Source organism: Aplosporella prunicola, assembly GCF_010093885.1.
Source record: "Aplosporella prunicola CBS 121167 unplaced genomic scaffold K452scaffold_16, whole genome shotgun sequence".
NCBI lineage: Eukaryota > Fungi > Ascomycota > Dothideomycetes > Botryosphaeriales > Aplosporellaceae > Aplosporella > Aplosporella prunicola.
This window is the reverse complement of record NW_022983544.1, coordinates 341,142-356,245: the sequence shown is the minus strand read 5'-3', so window position 1 is coordinate 356,245 and position 15,104 is coordinate 341,142. Positions and strand designations below refer to the sequence as shown.

Sequence of the window (15,104 nt, the reverse complement as noted above, 5' to 3'; positions counted from 1 at the left end):
GCCGTCACTGCCTACTCACTACTTACGAGACAGCGCACGGGCGGTTTCAGGTAGATAGCATGTATGGTAGGGCTGAACGGGCATTGTAGGCCTAAGCCAGAGATTAGGCGCGGACGGACGTGCGTGCGCGTGTGCGTGTAGCAAGACGCCATTTCATTTCCCGCGTCGACGACGTTGTCGGCCTCGTAGGTCGCCTCGTCATGGGTCATTTCGGCGCCGCGCACGCTGTCTCTCTTTTCTACGCAGGAAATCTTTGGTGGTGTAGTGTAGTCGTGCTCGTGGGCCGTGCTTGTGCCTGGTTTTGGTTGGCTGGCTGGCCGGTCGTTCGTGCGTTTGTGCGTTCGCGCCCTCTGTACCTATCCATTCCCACTTCTGCTTCTGCGTCGCTAGGTGCAGCTGACATGCCCGCCACGCTCTGCTCTCCCTTGCCACAACTCTCCCCTTCCCATATCCCAGCCCTCCCCTTAGCCAAGCATGCTCCTCTTCCTGCCCCGCAGCCTCACATCCTCCAACCGCTTTAGCACGACCTTGGCCCCCGAATAACTCGCGCCATACGCGCTCAACACCTCCCCGAACAACGGCGCAGCAGCCGGATGCGTGCTGCCAAACGCACGCTCAAGGACATACAAATCGACGGCCTTGTCCTCATCCTGGACGGTCTGAGCCGCAAGGCCGAAATCAATAATGATGACGGCGCCAGCCAGCGCCTCAGAGGAAGACGCGGAGGCAGCAGCCTGCGGCGGCCTGAGCATCAGGTTCGACGTCGTGAGATCGCCGTGTACGCAGCCCACGCTGTGCATCCTGCCCACGGCGCGCCCGACCCGCGTCATCAGGGCCCAGAGCTCCGGCGCCGCGGCCCTGAGCGCCGCCTCGTCGCCCGCCGTGTGCCTCTCCTCGCCGTCGGCGTGGGGCGCGTGCTCGGCTGCCGGCGCGTGCATCGCGTGCAGGTACTGGTCGAGGCAGGCGCGGATCGTCTGCCCTTGGATCCATTCGAGGAGGAGCCAGCCCGCTGCGCAAGTGCGTTAGCTCTGCTGTTCTACTTTAAAACAACCACTCTTGCAAAATAGACATATCCCCAATGCAGCAAAGCAGAAACCCGCAAATCCAAACTCCCGCGAATATGAAAAGAAGCCACAAAACCTACCCTCCCAATCACACGCCAGCACAGCCGGCACAGCCACGCCCTCCCTCCTCAGCCGCACCAGCACCCTCGCCTCCGCGAGCACGCGCTGCCGCGTCAAGCGCCGGTCCAGCACCGGATGGCGATACGGCTTTGCGGGGCGAAACTTCAGCGCCGCGGCCATGGGTTCCTTATCGCTGCCATTGGCGTGCAGGAATCCCGTCTTGTATACCAGCGCTTCGGCGCCTTGGGTTAGGAGCTCGGGCGCGGGTGTGGAAGATGCGAAAATGCCTGGGAGCGTGTGGTGTGGGGTTTCGGTGGTTGTCGTCGTCGTTGTCGTCGTCATGGTTGGTGGTGTTGGCGTGTTGGCGATGCGCGCGTGCGCGGTTGCAGTGCTCCGTGTCTATGTGGTGTGTATGTGCGTAGGTAGGCGTGTCGTGGGTATGCGATGGGTGCGAGATCGGTGGTAGGAAGATTTGTAGCTATGTCCGCGGACAAGCGTGCCAAGCGTGCGGGGCGAGAGCGGAAGAGGGGGCGCGGTATCGAGTACAAGGGCGCGAGAGCGAGAGTCTCCGGCCGGGCAGGAGGTAGTAAACAAGTAGGTAGGGTAGTAGGTGTGTGTGGCAGAAGGCGGGGTGATTTTCGCCAAAAGTGGCGGCCTCAGGCACGCACCCTGGCATGCAACCTGCATCTGCGGCACGCACCGCACGTCTCAGACTCGTCAGGTCCCCCCGGTCGTTGTCACAAGTTCACAGCAAAAGCACGCAAGCTGCAGCAGGTGGCACAGACAGGCTTTCGTTCCAAAACATAGCATTCATGCGATCAGCGACCGACGTCGTCCCATCCTGAGGCCATGCCATGCTGCGAAGCAGGCATCTTTCCCATTCCAGAAGTCCCAGTTCAGTTCCCTCTTCATCCACCTTCTCAAGCTAAAAGTGACAAGTAAATGAACGCACTCAAAAATCTGAAAGTGGAAGAAAGAAAGAAAGAAAGAAGAGAAGCGACTGATGGATTGAGAGAGAAAAAGACAAAGACGGGAAGAGCGACACGCGTCGAGAGGCGAGCTGGCACAGCCGGCATCCACCCCTCTCCGCTTCGTCGCTTCCCTTCTCGCTCCTCCCTCGCTTCTGCTCAAAACGAGCAGGCCAGAGCAAAACAAAAGCAAATAAAACTCCCTCCGACAACCCTAATTCCTGTTTCCCGAAAACCCCCGTGAAGCCGCATATTGCATTACAAGGTCATGCATTGCTGTTGTAGAGAGAAGGCAAGTGAAAGAGCGCCCCCCGGGGGTGGCGCGGGACATAGGAAAGCTCCTCTCCGCGCCCCAAATCCCCCAGACGAGAAGCAAACAAAGCGGAGCAGCAGAAAGTGAAAAAAATCATGAAAGGCCATAAACATTGGCGGCACTCGGCCGTGACGGATATGAACAAAAGCGCGAGTAGCTCGCAGCCCAGGATCCACCCAAGCTGGTCACCACTGCCCGTCTGCTTCCGCTTCTTCGCGTTTCCGGCTCTAGAACATGGAGCTCTTGCGCTTCTCGGCGCTGGTAAGCACCAGCATGGGCGTCTTGCGCCTCTCGCCGGACACAGCCTTGGGCTCTTCCACGACCACTTCGACAAACTTGCCACCGGTGCTAGCACCGTCATCGCTGCTCACGCTCCTGGCAGAGTAGGAGTCGCTGCTGCCGTTCCTGCGCAGACGCTCTTGCGAAGCCTTCCTCTCCGAACCGATCGCGCCGCTGGCAGCGGCCCTCAGGCTGCCAATGCTGGGCTTGCCCGATAGGCTTCCGCTGCGAACGCTGTCGGAGTCGTTATCCGAGGGGAAGTTCAGGTCCGACTCGCTGACCGGGGTACCCGCACCACCGCTACCACTGCGAGCACCGCGGCGCTCGATACCAGCACGAACAAGGTTGTGCACGGCGCGGCGGCGTTGACGAGTAGCAAAGTTCTTGCTGCCTTCGTGCTTGGTGGTTGGCGCAGCCTGGAGCTCCTCAAGTGGAGGAGGTCCACGTGGCTGGCGGACAGGGTGTTCGCCAGCACGGGCTTGACCGGGGCCAAAGGTGCCAGTCATGGGCGTCTGCGGGAAACCAACGGAGCGGACGAAAGCGGACTTGGGGCCTTCGGCGACATCACCGTTGACGTTGATGGCCAACGATGAAGTGTTCTTCTTGTGGCCACGGCGGAAAGCGTTGGCGGAAGGCGGCGGCAGAGGGGTGACGTCGACAGGAGGGCTCGCCGACTTCTTGGGCGGCGACGTGCTGCGGTCGAATGGGTTGGACCTGTTCTGGGACGGAGGGGAAGCCTGGCGAAGCGGCGTTCCGGTCTTGGGCGGCGAGTTGGTGTAGCTGGGCGTCGGGGGCGGCGGGGAGTCGGAAAGGTGCGACTGTTGCAGGTTCTGACTCAAGACGTACTGGTACTGTCCGGTCGCAGGGTTGTACACCACCTGCAGGCCGGGTTGCGAATCCAGCGAGTTGGAGACACCGTTCTGCATCTGGCCGTAGTAACCCGACTGGGGAGTCATCGGGGTCATCGGGTATTGCTGCTGACCCAGGTTGGCACCGTTGTTCAGGTTCATTCCGCTGAGTTGCTGAGCGGTCAAGCTGAGCAACTGCTGCTGGAGCTGTTGCTGACGCTGCTGGAGATAGATCTCGGTCGCCATGAGCTGAGCAGCAAGGCTGGGGTCGATCGGACCCTCCTCCTCGCCCTCGTACTGCATGGCAGGAGGAGCAAGCACATGCTCGGGAAGAGAGTAGACCTGCTGACCAGCGTTCATTCCGTACTGGTTGCGGACAGACATGGGGAAGTTGGAGCCAATAGAGGTCTGCGGCGCACCATAGCCATGGCTAGAGCCGTTGTTGCTGTTGTAGCCGTTGAACTTCTGGCCCACTCCAAACTGGGTCTGGTTGTACGGGGCAGAGGCGGGCACAGCGCCCGGAGTCTTGGGCTGAGTGCGCAGGCCAGCGAGGAGATGGCCACGGCTAGTCCTGGGCGTAGGGTTGGCGGCGACGGGGTGCTCGCTGATGGAGCCGATCTTGGGCTGAGCGGCGGCACTGAGGCGCTTCAGATGAGCGCCCTTGCCACGAGAGGAGAAACTGGCGGTGGGCGCACCCAGGGCGCCGTTGGAGGGAAATTGGTTGTACGTCATTTGAGCGAGACCGCCAGCGTCCAAGCTCATTGTGGTGAGAAAACCGGGAGCGGAAAGTCGAATGCGAGACGCAGGGGAGCTGAGGCCAGAGAGTGGCGAGGCGTCAAAGGCTAGCCGGTGGGGTGTTGTTGTACAAATAAGGGCTGTTCCACTACCCAAGGACTAGGCAGAAGCCAAAGGCAGGCAAGATTAAGGATTAAGGACTGCGGTTGAAGCGCGCGGTAGTGAGGACCCCGACGAGCGGCGGTGAGGACCGAGCGACGAGCGGTGGCGGTAGCGGTGGTGGAGTGAGGTGGTGAGGATTTTCTTTCGCTCGACGACGACGGCGGGATTTTTTTGGTGGTGGAAGTAAACACAGGAAGGAGGCGAATGAGACGAGAGAGGAATCTAGCAGGGGCTGCTTGCTCTGCAAAGCACAAGAGGGAGCGACGAGGCGCGAGATTATGGGGATTGTAAGTAAAAGCTAAGATGCAAGAGAGAGCCGGCGCTGTGTGAAGGCAGGCGCGGAAGAGGGAAGGGGAGAGACAAGAGAAGAAGTAAAGCGAGACGTCGTCGGCGGGGAAGAGGGAAGAGGGAAGAGAGAGAGAGCTGAAGAGAGAGAGAAGAGAGAAAAAAAGAAAGGGAACTCGGAAGGTCAAAAGGCAGCGACGGACAGGCTTTGCTTGGTTGGCTCTTTCGGCAGCGGCGCTAGCGAGGCGGGCCCAGACGGCGGCCCCGGCACGGCTAGCGCGCGCTGAAACCGCCCGCGCCTGGCGGTTATGCACGCTTTCGAGTCTCGTGGGCGCCTCTTGTCCACTGGCCACGGCGATCTGCGCGTTCCCGCGAATGCACTGAAACCCTTGCCCTCATGCCAATCCCGCCCTCGCCGCGCCGCCAACTCCAAGGGCTGAAACACCCCGTTCTTGCCGCCCAAATCCCTCATCTTCTCCTTATTATTGCGAATGTGGTAGACAGTAATGACGACTGCCAGTGCGCCCGCAGTGTGTGCCAGATGCCCTCGCCGTGCCCATCGGTATACGAACTGCCGGGTCCGCCCTATTTATATATCCCTCATAGCCGGAGGCCGGAGTGACGGACGCGGCCCGCCCGCCTGGACGCTCGTCGCGCCCCGCCCGGGCAAAAAAAGTCGAGTCGTTCGCCGTTGACGGCGATTTATCAGCAACATCATGACGACCGCGCCATCACCACGCGCCGTCAGACGCAATCTCTCCCTTCCGCTGCTCTCTTTCTCTCATCCCCCACACTCCCCGTCCTGCGCTGATCGGACGCGTCAACCACCACGCTCGACCTTCAATTTCCCCCGAGCACGTCCACCCGCTGACCTGCCCCACCCGTATCTCGAGCCTGCCTCCCCCAGCTTGACTGACGTTGGACAAGCGCGGGGTTGCCTCGCTCGACGCCAGCCATGGGCCTGCTGTGAGACGCGCTCCCTTGCGCCTAGACTCCCTAGCCCCCTACTGACGCGCTGCCTGACAGAGCACTGGGCACTCCGCTTGACTGGCCCGACGCGCAAAAAGTCGCCGGCCAGGTCCGTGAATGGGGCATTGAGGTAAACGCGCATCGCGCCGTCGTCCTGCACGAACCACAAGCTTATACGCCGTTGTAGCAACTGTTGGCCATCTGGAGAAGGGCCAAGGGCAAGGAGCGCGACGCTCTCCTGTGGGGTGACGAGGTACCATACTGCGACCGAGCGTGCAATTTCGGAGACGATCGCTGAGCGGTGGAACAGATTGAGTATCTCGTCGTCGCGTATGATGAGGAGAACAAAAAGGTCCGGCTCTCGCTGCGTCAGGCCGACATCCTCACTGCTTTGGCGACCGACGAGAAGCTCCTCAAGGAGGGCGGCGGAGTGCCGGACCTGCAATGCGGGGATACCAAGTCAGTGCCGACTGCTCGCAGCGCGTCAATGATTGCCTTGCTGATACCATGTATGCAGGAAGGACGATGTTGCGCCCGTCTTCCATCCCGAGTTTGGCCGGTTCATGCTCGAGGCCACTCCCGGTAAGCCGTGGGGGATTGGCTTCAAGGACCTCCTCGATGTCGAGTACAACATGAAACGGAGGTTAGTTAGGCTGATGCATACGACGCGACCGACACGCGGTGCTGATGTTCTGCAGACGCGTCATTGCCAAAGAGCACATGGAGCCCAACGAATATCCGATCACACTGACCACTTTCCCACGTCTCGGATCTCCCGACTGCATCACTCCGTACTATCCTCCCTCTGGAGAAAAACTGCGCTCGCAGTTCCTTCCCGATGAAATCGCGAACCCGCACATTCGTTTTCCGACCCTTGCAGCCAACATAAGATCAAGGAGGGGAAGGAAGGTCGAGGTCAATGTGCCGGTTTTTAGAGATGAGCGCACGGCATGGCCTTTTTGGGACCCTACGGTCAACTACGACCTTCACAATTGGCCAGAGGACGACGACGTCCGAAATGGTGCTACCAAAGAGAACCACATCTACATGGATGCCATGGCTTTTGGAATGGGCAGTTGCTGTCTGCAGATTACGTTCCAGGCCAAGAACATTGAGGAGGGACGGAAGATGTACGATCAGTTGAGCCCACTTGGTCCGATCTTGCTCGCTCTGACCGCTGCCACGCCAATCTACAAGGGCTTCTTAGCCGACACTGACGTGAGATGGAACCAAATCAGCAGAGCTGTTGATGATCGTACCCCCGAAGAGCTTGGCGAGAAGGTGAGAATTATTCGTCAACAAGTCAATCCCAAACTAACCATCAAACAGCCTCTGCGGACAGACCGTTGGCGGATTCCGAAGTCCAGATATGCATCGAACTCGACGTACATCTCGCAGGACCCGCGCCTACGCAAGGAATATATGGACCCGGACCTTGTCACTGACCCGGCGTTGAAGCAGAAGCTAATCGATGGTGGGATGGACGAGATTCTGGCCACGCACTTTGCGCATCTCTTCATCCGCGACCCTATAGTCGTCTTCAACGAAGACCTGGAACATCTGGACCTCGACAAGGTGGACCACTTTGAGAACCTGCAGTCAACGAACTGGCAGCACATGCGGTTCAAGCCGCCCCCACCGGGCAACGACACGGGCTGGCGAGTCGAGTTCCGGCCCATGGAGATCCAGCTGACCGACTTCGAGAACGCGGCCTTCAGCGTCTTCATTGTGCTGATCACGCGGGCGATCCTGAGCTTCGATCTCAACTTCTACATCCCGATCGCCAAGGTGACGGAGAACATGGAGACGGCGCACGCGCGCGACGCAGTCAACGCGCGCAAGTTCCACTTCCGCAAGGACCCGTTCTCGCCGAGGGCGGGGGCCGCGGGCAACAACAACGGAACGCGCGGCTCGGGCTCGGCGACGCCGAACACGACGGCGTCGCGCGGCGGCAGCCCGGCGCCCCCGGCGCTTGGCCCCGTCGAAGACGAGTTCTGCCTCATGAGCGTGGCCGAGATCATCAATGGCCAGCCGGGCGCGACGGGCTTCCCGGGTCTGATCCCCCTAGTAGAGTCGTATCTTGACAGCATGAACGTCGATGTCGAGACGCGCTGCGAGCTCGCGCGCTACTTGGACTTGATTCGGCGGAGGGCGGATGGAAGGCTCTGGACCGCTGCGAAGTGGATCAGGCATTTTGTCGCGGAGCATCCGGCGTATCAGAAGGATAGCGTTGTTGGCGATGACCTACAGTTTGACCTTGTGAAGAAGGTGGAGGAGATTACGAGGGCTGAGGGGCCTGGGCTGGCGGAAGTGGCGCGGGAGATGTTTGTGGCTGGGAGGTAGAGGGCAAGGTGTTGGTTTGTTGGGTGATTGTTGGCTAGTGCCGGTTGAGTCGGTGCGTGGGGGTTGTTGGTTGGTTATTAAGATGACGTGTTGGTGTTGGTGTGTGAGGTGATGGTTAGTTAGATGATGGGTACCTACTGTAGAAGGTTAGGAAGGAGTAGGCGAGCGAGAGGTCAGAGCGCGCGATTGATGGGCGATGTGACTGGTTTGGGTGCTGTAGGTAGACTACACACAGTTAGCACTACACACAACTCTCTATGTCTCAGTGAAGGTTATCCCTCTGTCTTTGTAAGTGAACGGCTAAAAATAACAAATCTATTCAGGCCATAGGAGCCGATTCGCCATCTCAATGTTCTGTCATAAAGCAAAGTGTAGGAGTGGTGTAAAGACATTTTTAAAGCGGAAAAGAGACTGTCCTGCCACAACTCATAACTAGCTGTTCAGCAACGACCTTGGCGAAGATGACTATATAAAAAGGACAAGAAGCAACCGGGCGATGCCCTGCCACACATTATGGCTGGAAGTGGCTGGAAGGCCAACATTAGCGATGTCTGGGACGAATCAACAAGCAACCTCCCTGCTCGACATGGAGACCACAGTGACGTTGCCGTTCCATCGAGGAAGAAGCTCGTATACTCTCAGAACAGCGACGCTCCTCATCACGCCCAGACAATGCTGCATATCGCCACTATTCGCTGCCGGGGAGGGACAGCGGTATCATCATCCTTAACTTACTCACTGCTTTGATATACTGTCTAGCTGAACAATATCTGCTACCAACTATAGCGAAGCGAAGGTACTGGGTGCGCTATTGAACAAGCGGCAATATAGCGTTGAGTTTTGGATGTGTTCGCTGCGTGATGACGGAAAGGGGGGTACTGGTTTTCGGTAAGCGCTCGCTCATTCCTTGCTGCCTGGAAGCTGGGTTGGCAGCTGAGCATGATTTCCCTTTCTTTCCGAAGTTGCTGGTGCAGTTGTTGAGGACTGCGGAAATGAAGGACACCTGGTCCGCTGATCGGGAATTGGGAGTTGGTGTCTTTGGCTGGGTGGTTGGGCCGCTGGGTTATATTGAACACCTTCGCGGTGTTCGGTTCTAGTGTTAGACCTTTGCTTCGTTCTCTGGTTTCTTGCAATGGGGGTCGTTGGCTCGTGGGTGCTGAGTGGGGGTCCTGGCCTTTTGGTGTTTTTTTTTTTTTTGGTGTTGTTTGTATGATTGTTTTTGGTGGCCTGGGAATTCGATTTAATAATGTTCGATGTCTGGTTTTTATTTTTGTTTGGGAGGATACTTTTCTTTGCTGCTTATTTTTGTGAAAGTGAAGTATCAGCAAATGCTGCGGATAAAGAGTAGGAGGAATTACTTACTACGGCTTATATGTGGAGTTTTGACGGAGAATAAGCAGTGGTGTCATTATTTCTTACTGCGTGCAAAGGCAGTGTCTCTGTGTCTTCCATAAAACGACATGGAAATGTTGAGGGACTTAGAGGCTAACCTCATGGTTTCCTTGTTTACCTCAAAGCTGTCGACTCGCGGCACTGGGGAAAAGCCAAGCAACCGCACATGAAGAAGTTCGTGCTTTCTTCGAACAGTGGCGCATAATAGCGCACTCAAGTAATATTTAAGGCTCCTCCGACGCTCGTGTTCAGTTTACCCCAGCAAGGAACGCTTGTAGCAACACAGAACAACAAAGAGGTGTCCCTTCTCTGCAGGAAACCTGTATCGCGATATCACAAGTGCACTGGACTGAGGAAGACTTCTCTCGAGACTCCCGCGGCTATACGGCTGTAATAAGGTCATGCTTAATCTAGCGATAGTGACACTCGCCGTCAGCACTACACGGCACTGTTCCGTACCTCCAATGGGCAGCGATGGTGACCAATATCCGGTAAGATAGATTTAAATTCAATGCACACAGTGGCCACGTCGTTCTAGTCTTTTGTAACAAGACCTGCTACAGTCATTCTGAACAGTAACCAAATCCGGCAACCATGAACTCAACCTTTCCGGTATCGTTTTTCAGTGAGCCAGAAGTTATTCCCAGTGCTTCTTCACTGCCATCTTCGAGACTGGCTTGAGGTCTTATATAGAAGACCTGTTGAGAGCATATCACCAACTTGTTAGCGCTAGTAGCCAGTCAACCCGGCAGCCTTCATGTTTGGAGCAGGGAACTCTCTCTCCTTTCTCTTTATCTCTCTCTCTCTCTCTCTCTCTCTCTCCGCCTCATTTACCCGCTGTTACACCACAGTACAGCACAGCACAGCACCAAACACACTGACACGAAGCCTGCCTGCCCGTTGCCGGCCCTGCTGCTGCCGCCGCCGCTGCTGCAGTGTAGTGCAGTGCAGGACTCCCACGTCTAGAACCCCGCGTCTCTCTTTCCTCGGCCTTGTTCGCCATCCATGCCATGCCATGACTCTGGCCCCGTCCCTGTCCATGTCCTTGTCCTTGTTAAAACCAGGGCGATAGATAGACTAAGACAGCTCCTAACGCGACTGATCAGAAGAGCAAAGCACACACAAGCACTTAGACGAAAGGAAAGGAAAGGAAGTGAAAGGAAAGGAGGGGCTACTATAGCAGTGAGTGAGTCGGTGAGCAGTGACGCAAGCGGGGGAGCGGGGCACGTTTGCACGCAGGCATCGGACATCGGACATCGGACGCCGGGCAGCGGGCGTCGGGGCCGCGGCGGCGCGTACCGTACCTACCTACCTGCGTGTGTTGCTGTATGACGTGGCGGCGTGGGTATTGTACCTATGTGTACGATGACGGGTGTCGTGCACACGTATATGCCCGGTGGGGAGAGCGAGCAGTTGCGGGTGCGGTTGCGGTGGAGGAGAGGCTGTGCGGACAGAGTACGTACATACGGAGCCCGCGGGGAGGGGTTGAGCGGTGAGCACCCTATGTATGCAGGTCCGGGGTCTCGAAGGAGCCTAGCTGAGGCCTGCCTACATACTGTAACTACCTGGGTACAGTACCAACTCACATTAAGGCGGTGGAAGGCGATCCCAGCCAGCCAGTCAGTCCAGAGCCGTACGGTACGGTACTGTAAGTATGTATGTCCGTACAGTGCCTAGTTTTCACTGTATGCGAACGGACATGGCTGCTTACTGCTCTAGGGTATCTTCTTTCGCCCGTCCCGTCCCGTCCCGTCCCGTCCATCTTCTTCTTCTTCGTCGTCGTCATCGTCGTAGATCTCGCTCCTACAACCTCAATCCAATCCAATTTGCCCCGGCGGCGGATCGAGCCTCTTTCCGTCTTCTTTGCCTAGTCCTATCTTGCCTGCTCGCAAGAACCCCAGGAAACGGCGCGCCACGTTACGAATCCGAATACGAAAAACATCCCGCAGCAGCAGCAGCAGTAGCAGCAGCGCAATCTAGAGCCAGCAGCACGCGGCGCGCCCACCCAGCCCTCCCCTCCGCAGACAAAACCCTTGTTCTAGCGGGAATAGAGCCCGCTCCTAGGTACATAGGTAGCTATTCCCGGCACGGCGTGCATCGGATCGGACGTAGTCAGGTAGAATCATCGAACGGGCGAGCAAAAGAGGCAACACCACCAACACCTAGGCAGCGACGCCCACCGCTGCCGCCGCCCACTCACACACCGAAGCGCCCGGCCCTGCAGCACGACCTACCTACCTAGCTAGCCTCTCGCGCACCGAACGCCCCACCCCGCCCCCCTGCGCGTACGCAGTAAGCAAGCAAGCAGTAAGCACCCTAACCCCGACCCCACGCCCACCGGTACAGTACAGGACGTAGCGCTACGCCCAGCCCCCTACGGCTACATACATACCTACCTACCTAGTTAGTTAGGTACGTACCTACGTACCTATGTAGCCGGCGACGGCCCTGCCCCCCCACCGTGCATGAAGACTGACCGAAGAGACGCCCCGGGGGCGCGCATTCAGCACTCAGCCCGGAATCCGGCGAGCGGCGCGCCCCTGGGAGTGAAGCGGGCAAGGGGAAGCGGGCGCCGTTGTCGTTCGTCGTTATTAACCCTTCCGCTTCATCACACATTCATCCATCCTTCACTTAACCTCACCACCGACAACCCGCTCACGCATTGCTTTTTCTCTCATTATCAATCATTGTCCCGCCGCGCCCGCAGCAGTTGCCGTGCACGAGTGCGTAGAGTAGGTACCGTACCGTACCGTACACTATGTATGTACTGTACGCATAGAGTGCCTCCAGTCCTAGGGCCCTGGCCTGGCCTTCCGGCTTCCGCGGGTCCGCTGTACGTACACTGCCGTGCATGTGTATGTATGCAGAGGACATGTGGACGTAGGGCGTGAGGGTTGCCGGTAGTTGAATGGATGGATGAATGGAAGGATGGGCAGCAGACAGGCAGACAGACAGACAGCGGACAGGACAGGACAGGATAGGTCAGCGACCAGTCGGCACGCACGCACGCACGCAGCGAGCGACGTGTTGGATGTAGGGGAGGGGGCAGACCGTCGGTTCCGCAGGCCACGGCCACGTACGTAGCTAACGGCAGAAGCTGAGGGCATGCATATGCGCGGCGCGGGCAGGGGTGGCGTCGTCGCAGCGTAGAGCAGAGCAGAGCAGAGGACTCGCAGCCACGAGGAGGAAAGAAAGAAAGAAAGAAAGAAAGAAAGAAAAGTAGCGGTGCACCAACACAACACAACAACACCTACCAAAGACGTTAGTTAGCGCCCGCTCGCTCGCAACAGACGTCGGCCGAAGCACCAGAAGAGCAGGGCAAGGCAGGCAATCAAACCGCAAAAAGCAAAAAGCGCACAAAAACCAAAAGAAAAAGACCAGGCAGCCAGGCAGCCAGCCGGCAGTGGGCGGAGTGGAGCCCGCGGAAAAAGCAAAAAGCGAAAGAGAAAACGAGAGAGGACGACTCCTACCTTGCACGGCTCGCATAGGATAGCACGCTCCTACATAAGCACGGGTAAAGGAAAGGAACGGAAAGAACAGAAAAAGCAAAAGCAAAAAAAGGAAAAGGAAAGGGAAAAAGAAAAAGAAAAAGAAAAAGAAAAAGAAAAAGAAAAAGAAAAAGAAAAAGAAAAAAGAAACCACACTCGTTCGCCCGCCCTGCCCGCCGCCCACCGCATCATCAGTACCATCACCGATCCCACCATCCCGAACCCACGCCGACGGGATTCCCGGGCCCTCATCTCTACGCACCCGAACGAGCCTAGCCCTTCCACACATACTACTTATGGACTTGTACCCCCGCATCCGACACGCAGGTTAAGGCCACATGGCGCGTCGAGCGTGCGACGACGTCGCGTCGCGTCGGCGGACTGCCAACGACTGAACGACTGTCTTGACTAACTGACTGACGACGACGTCTTGTGCGCCTGTCCTGTCCTGTCGATCGGCCTGCAGATTAGTTAGTTGACCGGCATTTTCCCATCCATCCGTCTGTCTGTCTGTCTGTCGGATGTTGCGGCGAATGAGGGCAGGACAGGGCAGGGCAGGGCAAGGCAGGCTCCGCCTCGTGACACGGCCGGCTGGCTAATCCGTACACCTCCTTGCTTTGCCTTTTGCCTTGCTGGCTGTTCTGTTCGTGTTTGCTTCATGCTTGCCGGCTTAATGCTTCATGCTTCATGCCTCATGCCTTAACTATGCCAGCCAGCCGCGCTGCATGCCTGTCCTGCCTGCCTGCCGTGCTGACAAACCGCACAGCCCACCGGCCACCGTCCGCGTTCACGTTCATGCGGCAGAGAGCTACGAGTAGTGGTATGTAGGATGTATGTAGGGCCGTAGCAGGCAGACAGGCAGGCAAACGGGTAGCGGCGGGCGCAAGCGCTCGCGACAAGTCCGCCGCCCCAGGCCCTTGCAGCAGCCGCGGTACTGCTGTGCTGCTGTGCTGCTGTGCTGCCATGCTGGCAGCCGCTGACGCTGCCCTGCCGACGAGCACATGGCACTGTCCGCCACGTGATGCGACGCCCTGCGCTGCGCTGCGTGCATGCGCGCCGAAGAGAGAGAGGCCGACGGGTGCCTGCCTTATAGATACGTGTGTATGTGCAAAGCAAGCAGCTACCCAACCGGTCAGCCCGTCGGCCAGCCAGCTAGCCAGCAGAAGCGCGGCTCACGCGCCCGCCCGCCCGCTTGCTTGCTCGGTTGGACAGCTGCGTGCGTTCGCGCGTGTGTGCATGCCTAGGTATTGTACAGTCCAGCGCAGCAACCAGCCATTCACTCGCCAGCAGGCAGTGTAGCTCGTAGGCAGTAAGCAGTAGGCAGCAGGCCGGTAGGCAGATCCAACGCCCACACGGCAAGGCACGAAAACACCAGGCACAGCCGCGGCGGCGTTGCTCGCGCCCCGGAGCTAGCTACTCTAAGGCGCGACTCGGAGCACGCAAGGAAGGGTCCCCGGCGGCGATCCCGGTGCCAACCGTTTTTTTCTTTTTTTTTCTTTGCTTTTTGATTTGCTTTGCTTTTCGGACGGGTGCCGTTTTGGGCGAGGGGATTGCGGCTGAGGCTGGGACTGGGGCTGGGGTTGCGGGTGAGATAGGCTGTGCTGTCGCTGTCGCTACGTGTGATGCTGATAATGCTGCTGCTGTTGCTGATGTGGTAGTGACGGTGGCGGGAGTCGTGTGCAGTGAACTGCGAAAGAAGATGAAGAACCAGAAGAAGTACCATAGTAGAAGGCGCCAATGACGATGATCACCCATCCACTAGGTAGGCACCAACGGCATACTCGCGCCGCCCAGCCGTCGATCTCGGAGCAACCTAGGAGGGGGGCGTGAAGAAGGACGGACGGCCGGACGAAAAAGGAACAGCAACCCAGACAAGACGGGCAGAAACCGACCTGGCGTGACTGATCTTGCAGCAGCAGCAGCAGCAGCAGCAGCAGCAGAGGGCACATCTCGATGCGGATGCTGCTTCTCGCTTCCCGCTGCCCGCTGCCCGCTGCCCGCTGCCGATGCCGATTGTCGATTGTCGATGTCGATGTCGATGTCGATGTCGATGAGGCAGGCGTACGCGTGTTTTGCAGTGGAACAAGGGGGCGCAAGTGCTTGCGGTCCATTCTCCGGCAGAGCTTTCGCGTGCCGTGGCCGGCGGAGCAAAGGCCGATGTCGTACAGTACCTTCCTATGCGCTGCCTAGGTAGGTAG

General features: G+C 58.2%; 6 protein-coding genes across 6 annotated transcripts; 2 read left to right on the top strand and 4 right to left on the bottom strand.

Annotated features, from left to right (window-relative positions):
• Window positions 1–464: 464 nt before the first annotated feature.
• K452DRAFT_299324 (uncharacterized protein) lies at window positions 465–1,466 on the bottom strand (the record flags this gene model as incomplete). Its single annotated transcript, XM_033542215.1, has 2 exons — window positions 465–1,009; window positions 1,145–1,466. 2 exons carry the CDS (start codon window positions 1,464–1,466, stop codon window positions 465–467), a joined length of 867 nt encoding a protein of 288 aa, XP_033396300.1.
• Window positions 1,467–2,632: 1,166 nt separating this feature from the next.
• Window positions 2,633–4,294, bottom strand: K452DRAFT_299323 (uncharacterized protein; the record flags this gene model as incomplete). The annotated part of the gene is made up of 1 exon (XM_033542214.1): window positions 2,633–4,294. One exon carries the CDS (start codon window positions 4,292–4,294, stop codon window positions 2,633–2,635), a length of 1,662 nt encoding a protein of 553 aa, XP_033396299.1.
• Window positions 4,295–5,257: 963 nt separating this feature from the next.
• On the top strand, window positions 5,258–8,221 carry K452DRAFT_273231 (uncharacterized protein). Its single transcript, XM_033539135.1, has 7 exons — window positions 5,258–5,680; window positions 5,741–5,813; window positions 5,871–5,936; window positions 5,994–6,142; window positions 6,201–6,326; window positions 6,382–6,964; window positions 7,013–8,221. Exons 1-7 carry the CDS (start codon window positions 5,670–5,672, stop codon window positions 8,024–8,026), a joined length of 2,022 nt encoding a protein of 673 aa, XP_033396298.1. The 5' UTR covers window positions 5,258–5,669; the 3' UTR covers window positions 8,027–8,221.
• Window positions 8,222–10,911: 2,690 nt separating this feature from the next.
• K452DRAFT_48526 (uncharacterized protein) lies at window positions 10,912–11,772 on the top strand. Its single transcript, XM_033546728.1, has one exon. The coding sequence runs from the start codon at window positions 11,073–11,075 to the stop codon at window positions 11,658–11,660; it is 588 nt and encodes a 195-aa protein (XP_033396297.1). The 5' UTR covers window positions 10,912–11,072; the 3' UTR covers window positions 11,661–11,772.
• A 633-nt stretch (window positions 11,773–12,405) lies between these two features.
• Window positions 12,406–13,545, bottom strand: K452DRAFT_48520 (uncharacterized protein). Its single transcript, XM_033546727.1, has one exon. It carries the CDS (start codon window positions 13,220–13,222, stop codon window positions 12,503–12,505), a length of 720 nt encoding a protein of 239 aa, XP_033396296.1. The 5' UTR covers window positions 13,223–13,545; the 3' UTR covers window positions 12,406–12,502.
• A 263-nt stretch (window positions 13,546–13,808) lies between these two features.
• Window positions 13,809–15,000, bottom strand: K452DRAFT_359628 (uncharacterized protein). The gene has a single exon (XM_033546287.1). It carries the CDS (start codon window positions 14,627–14,629, stop codon window positions 14,183–14,185), a length of 447 nt encoding a protein of 148 aa, XP_033396295.1. The 5' UTR covers window positions 14,630–15,000; the 3' UTR covers window positions 13,809–14,182.
• Between the last annotated feature and the right edge of the window lie 104 nt (window positions 15,001–15,104).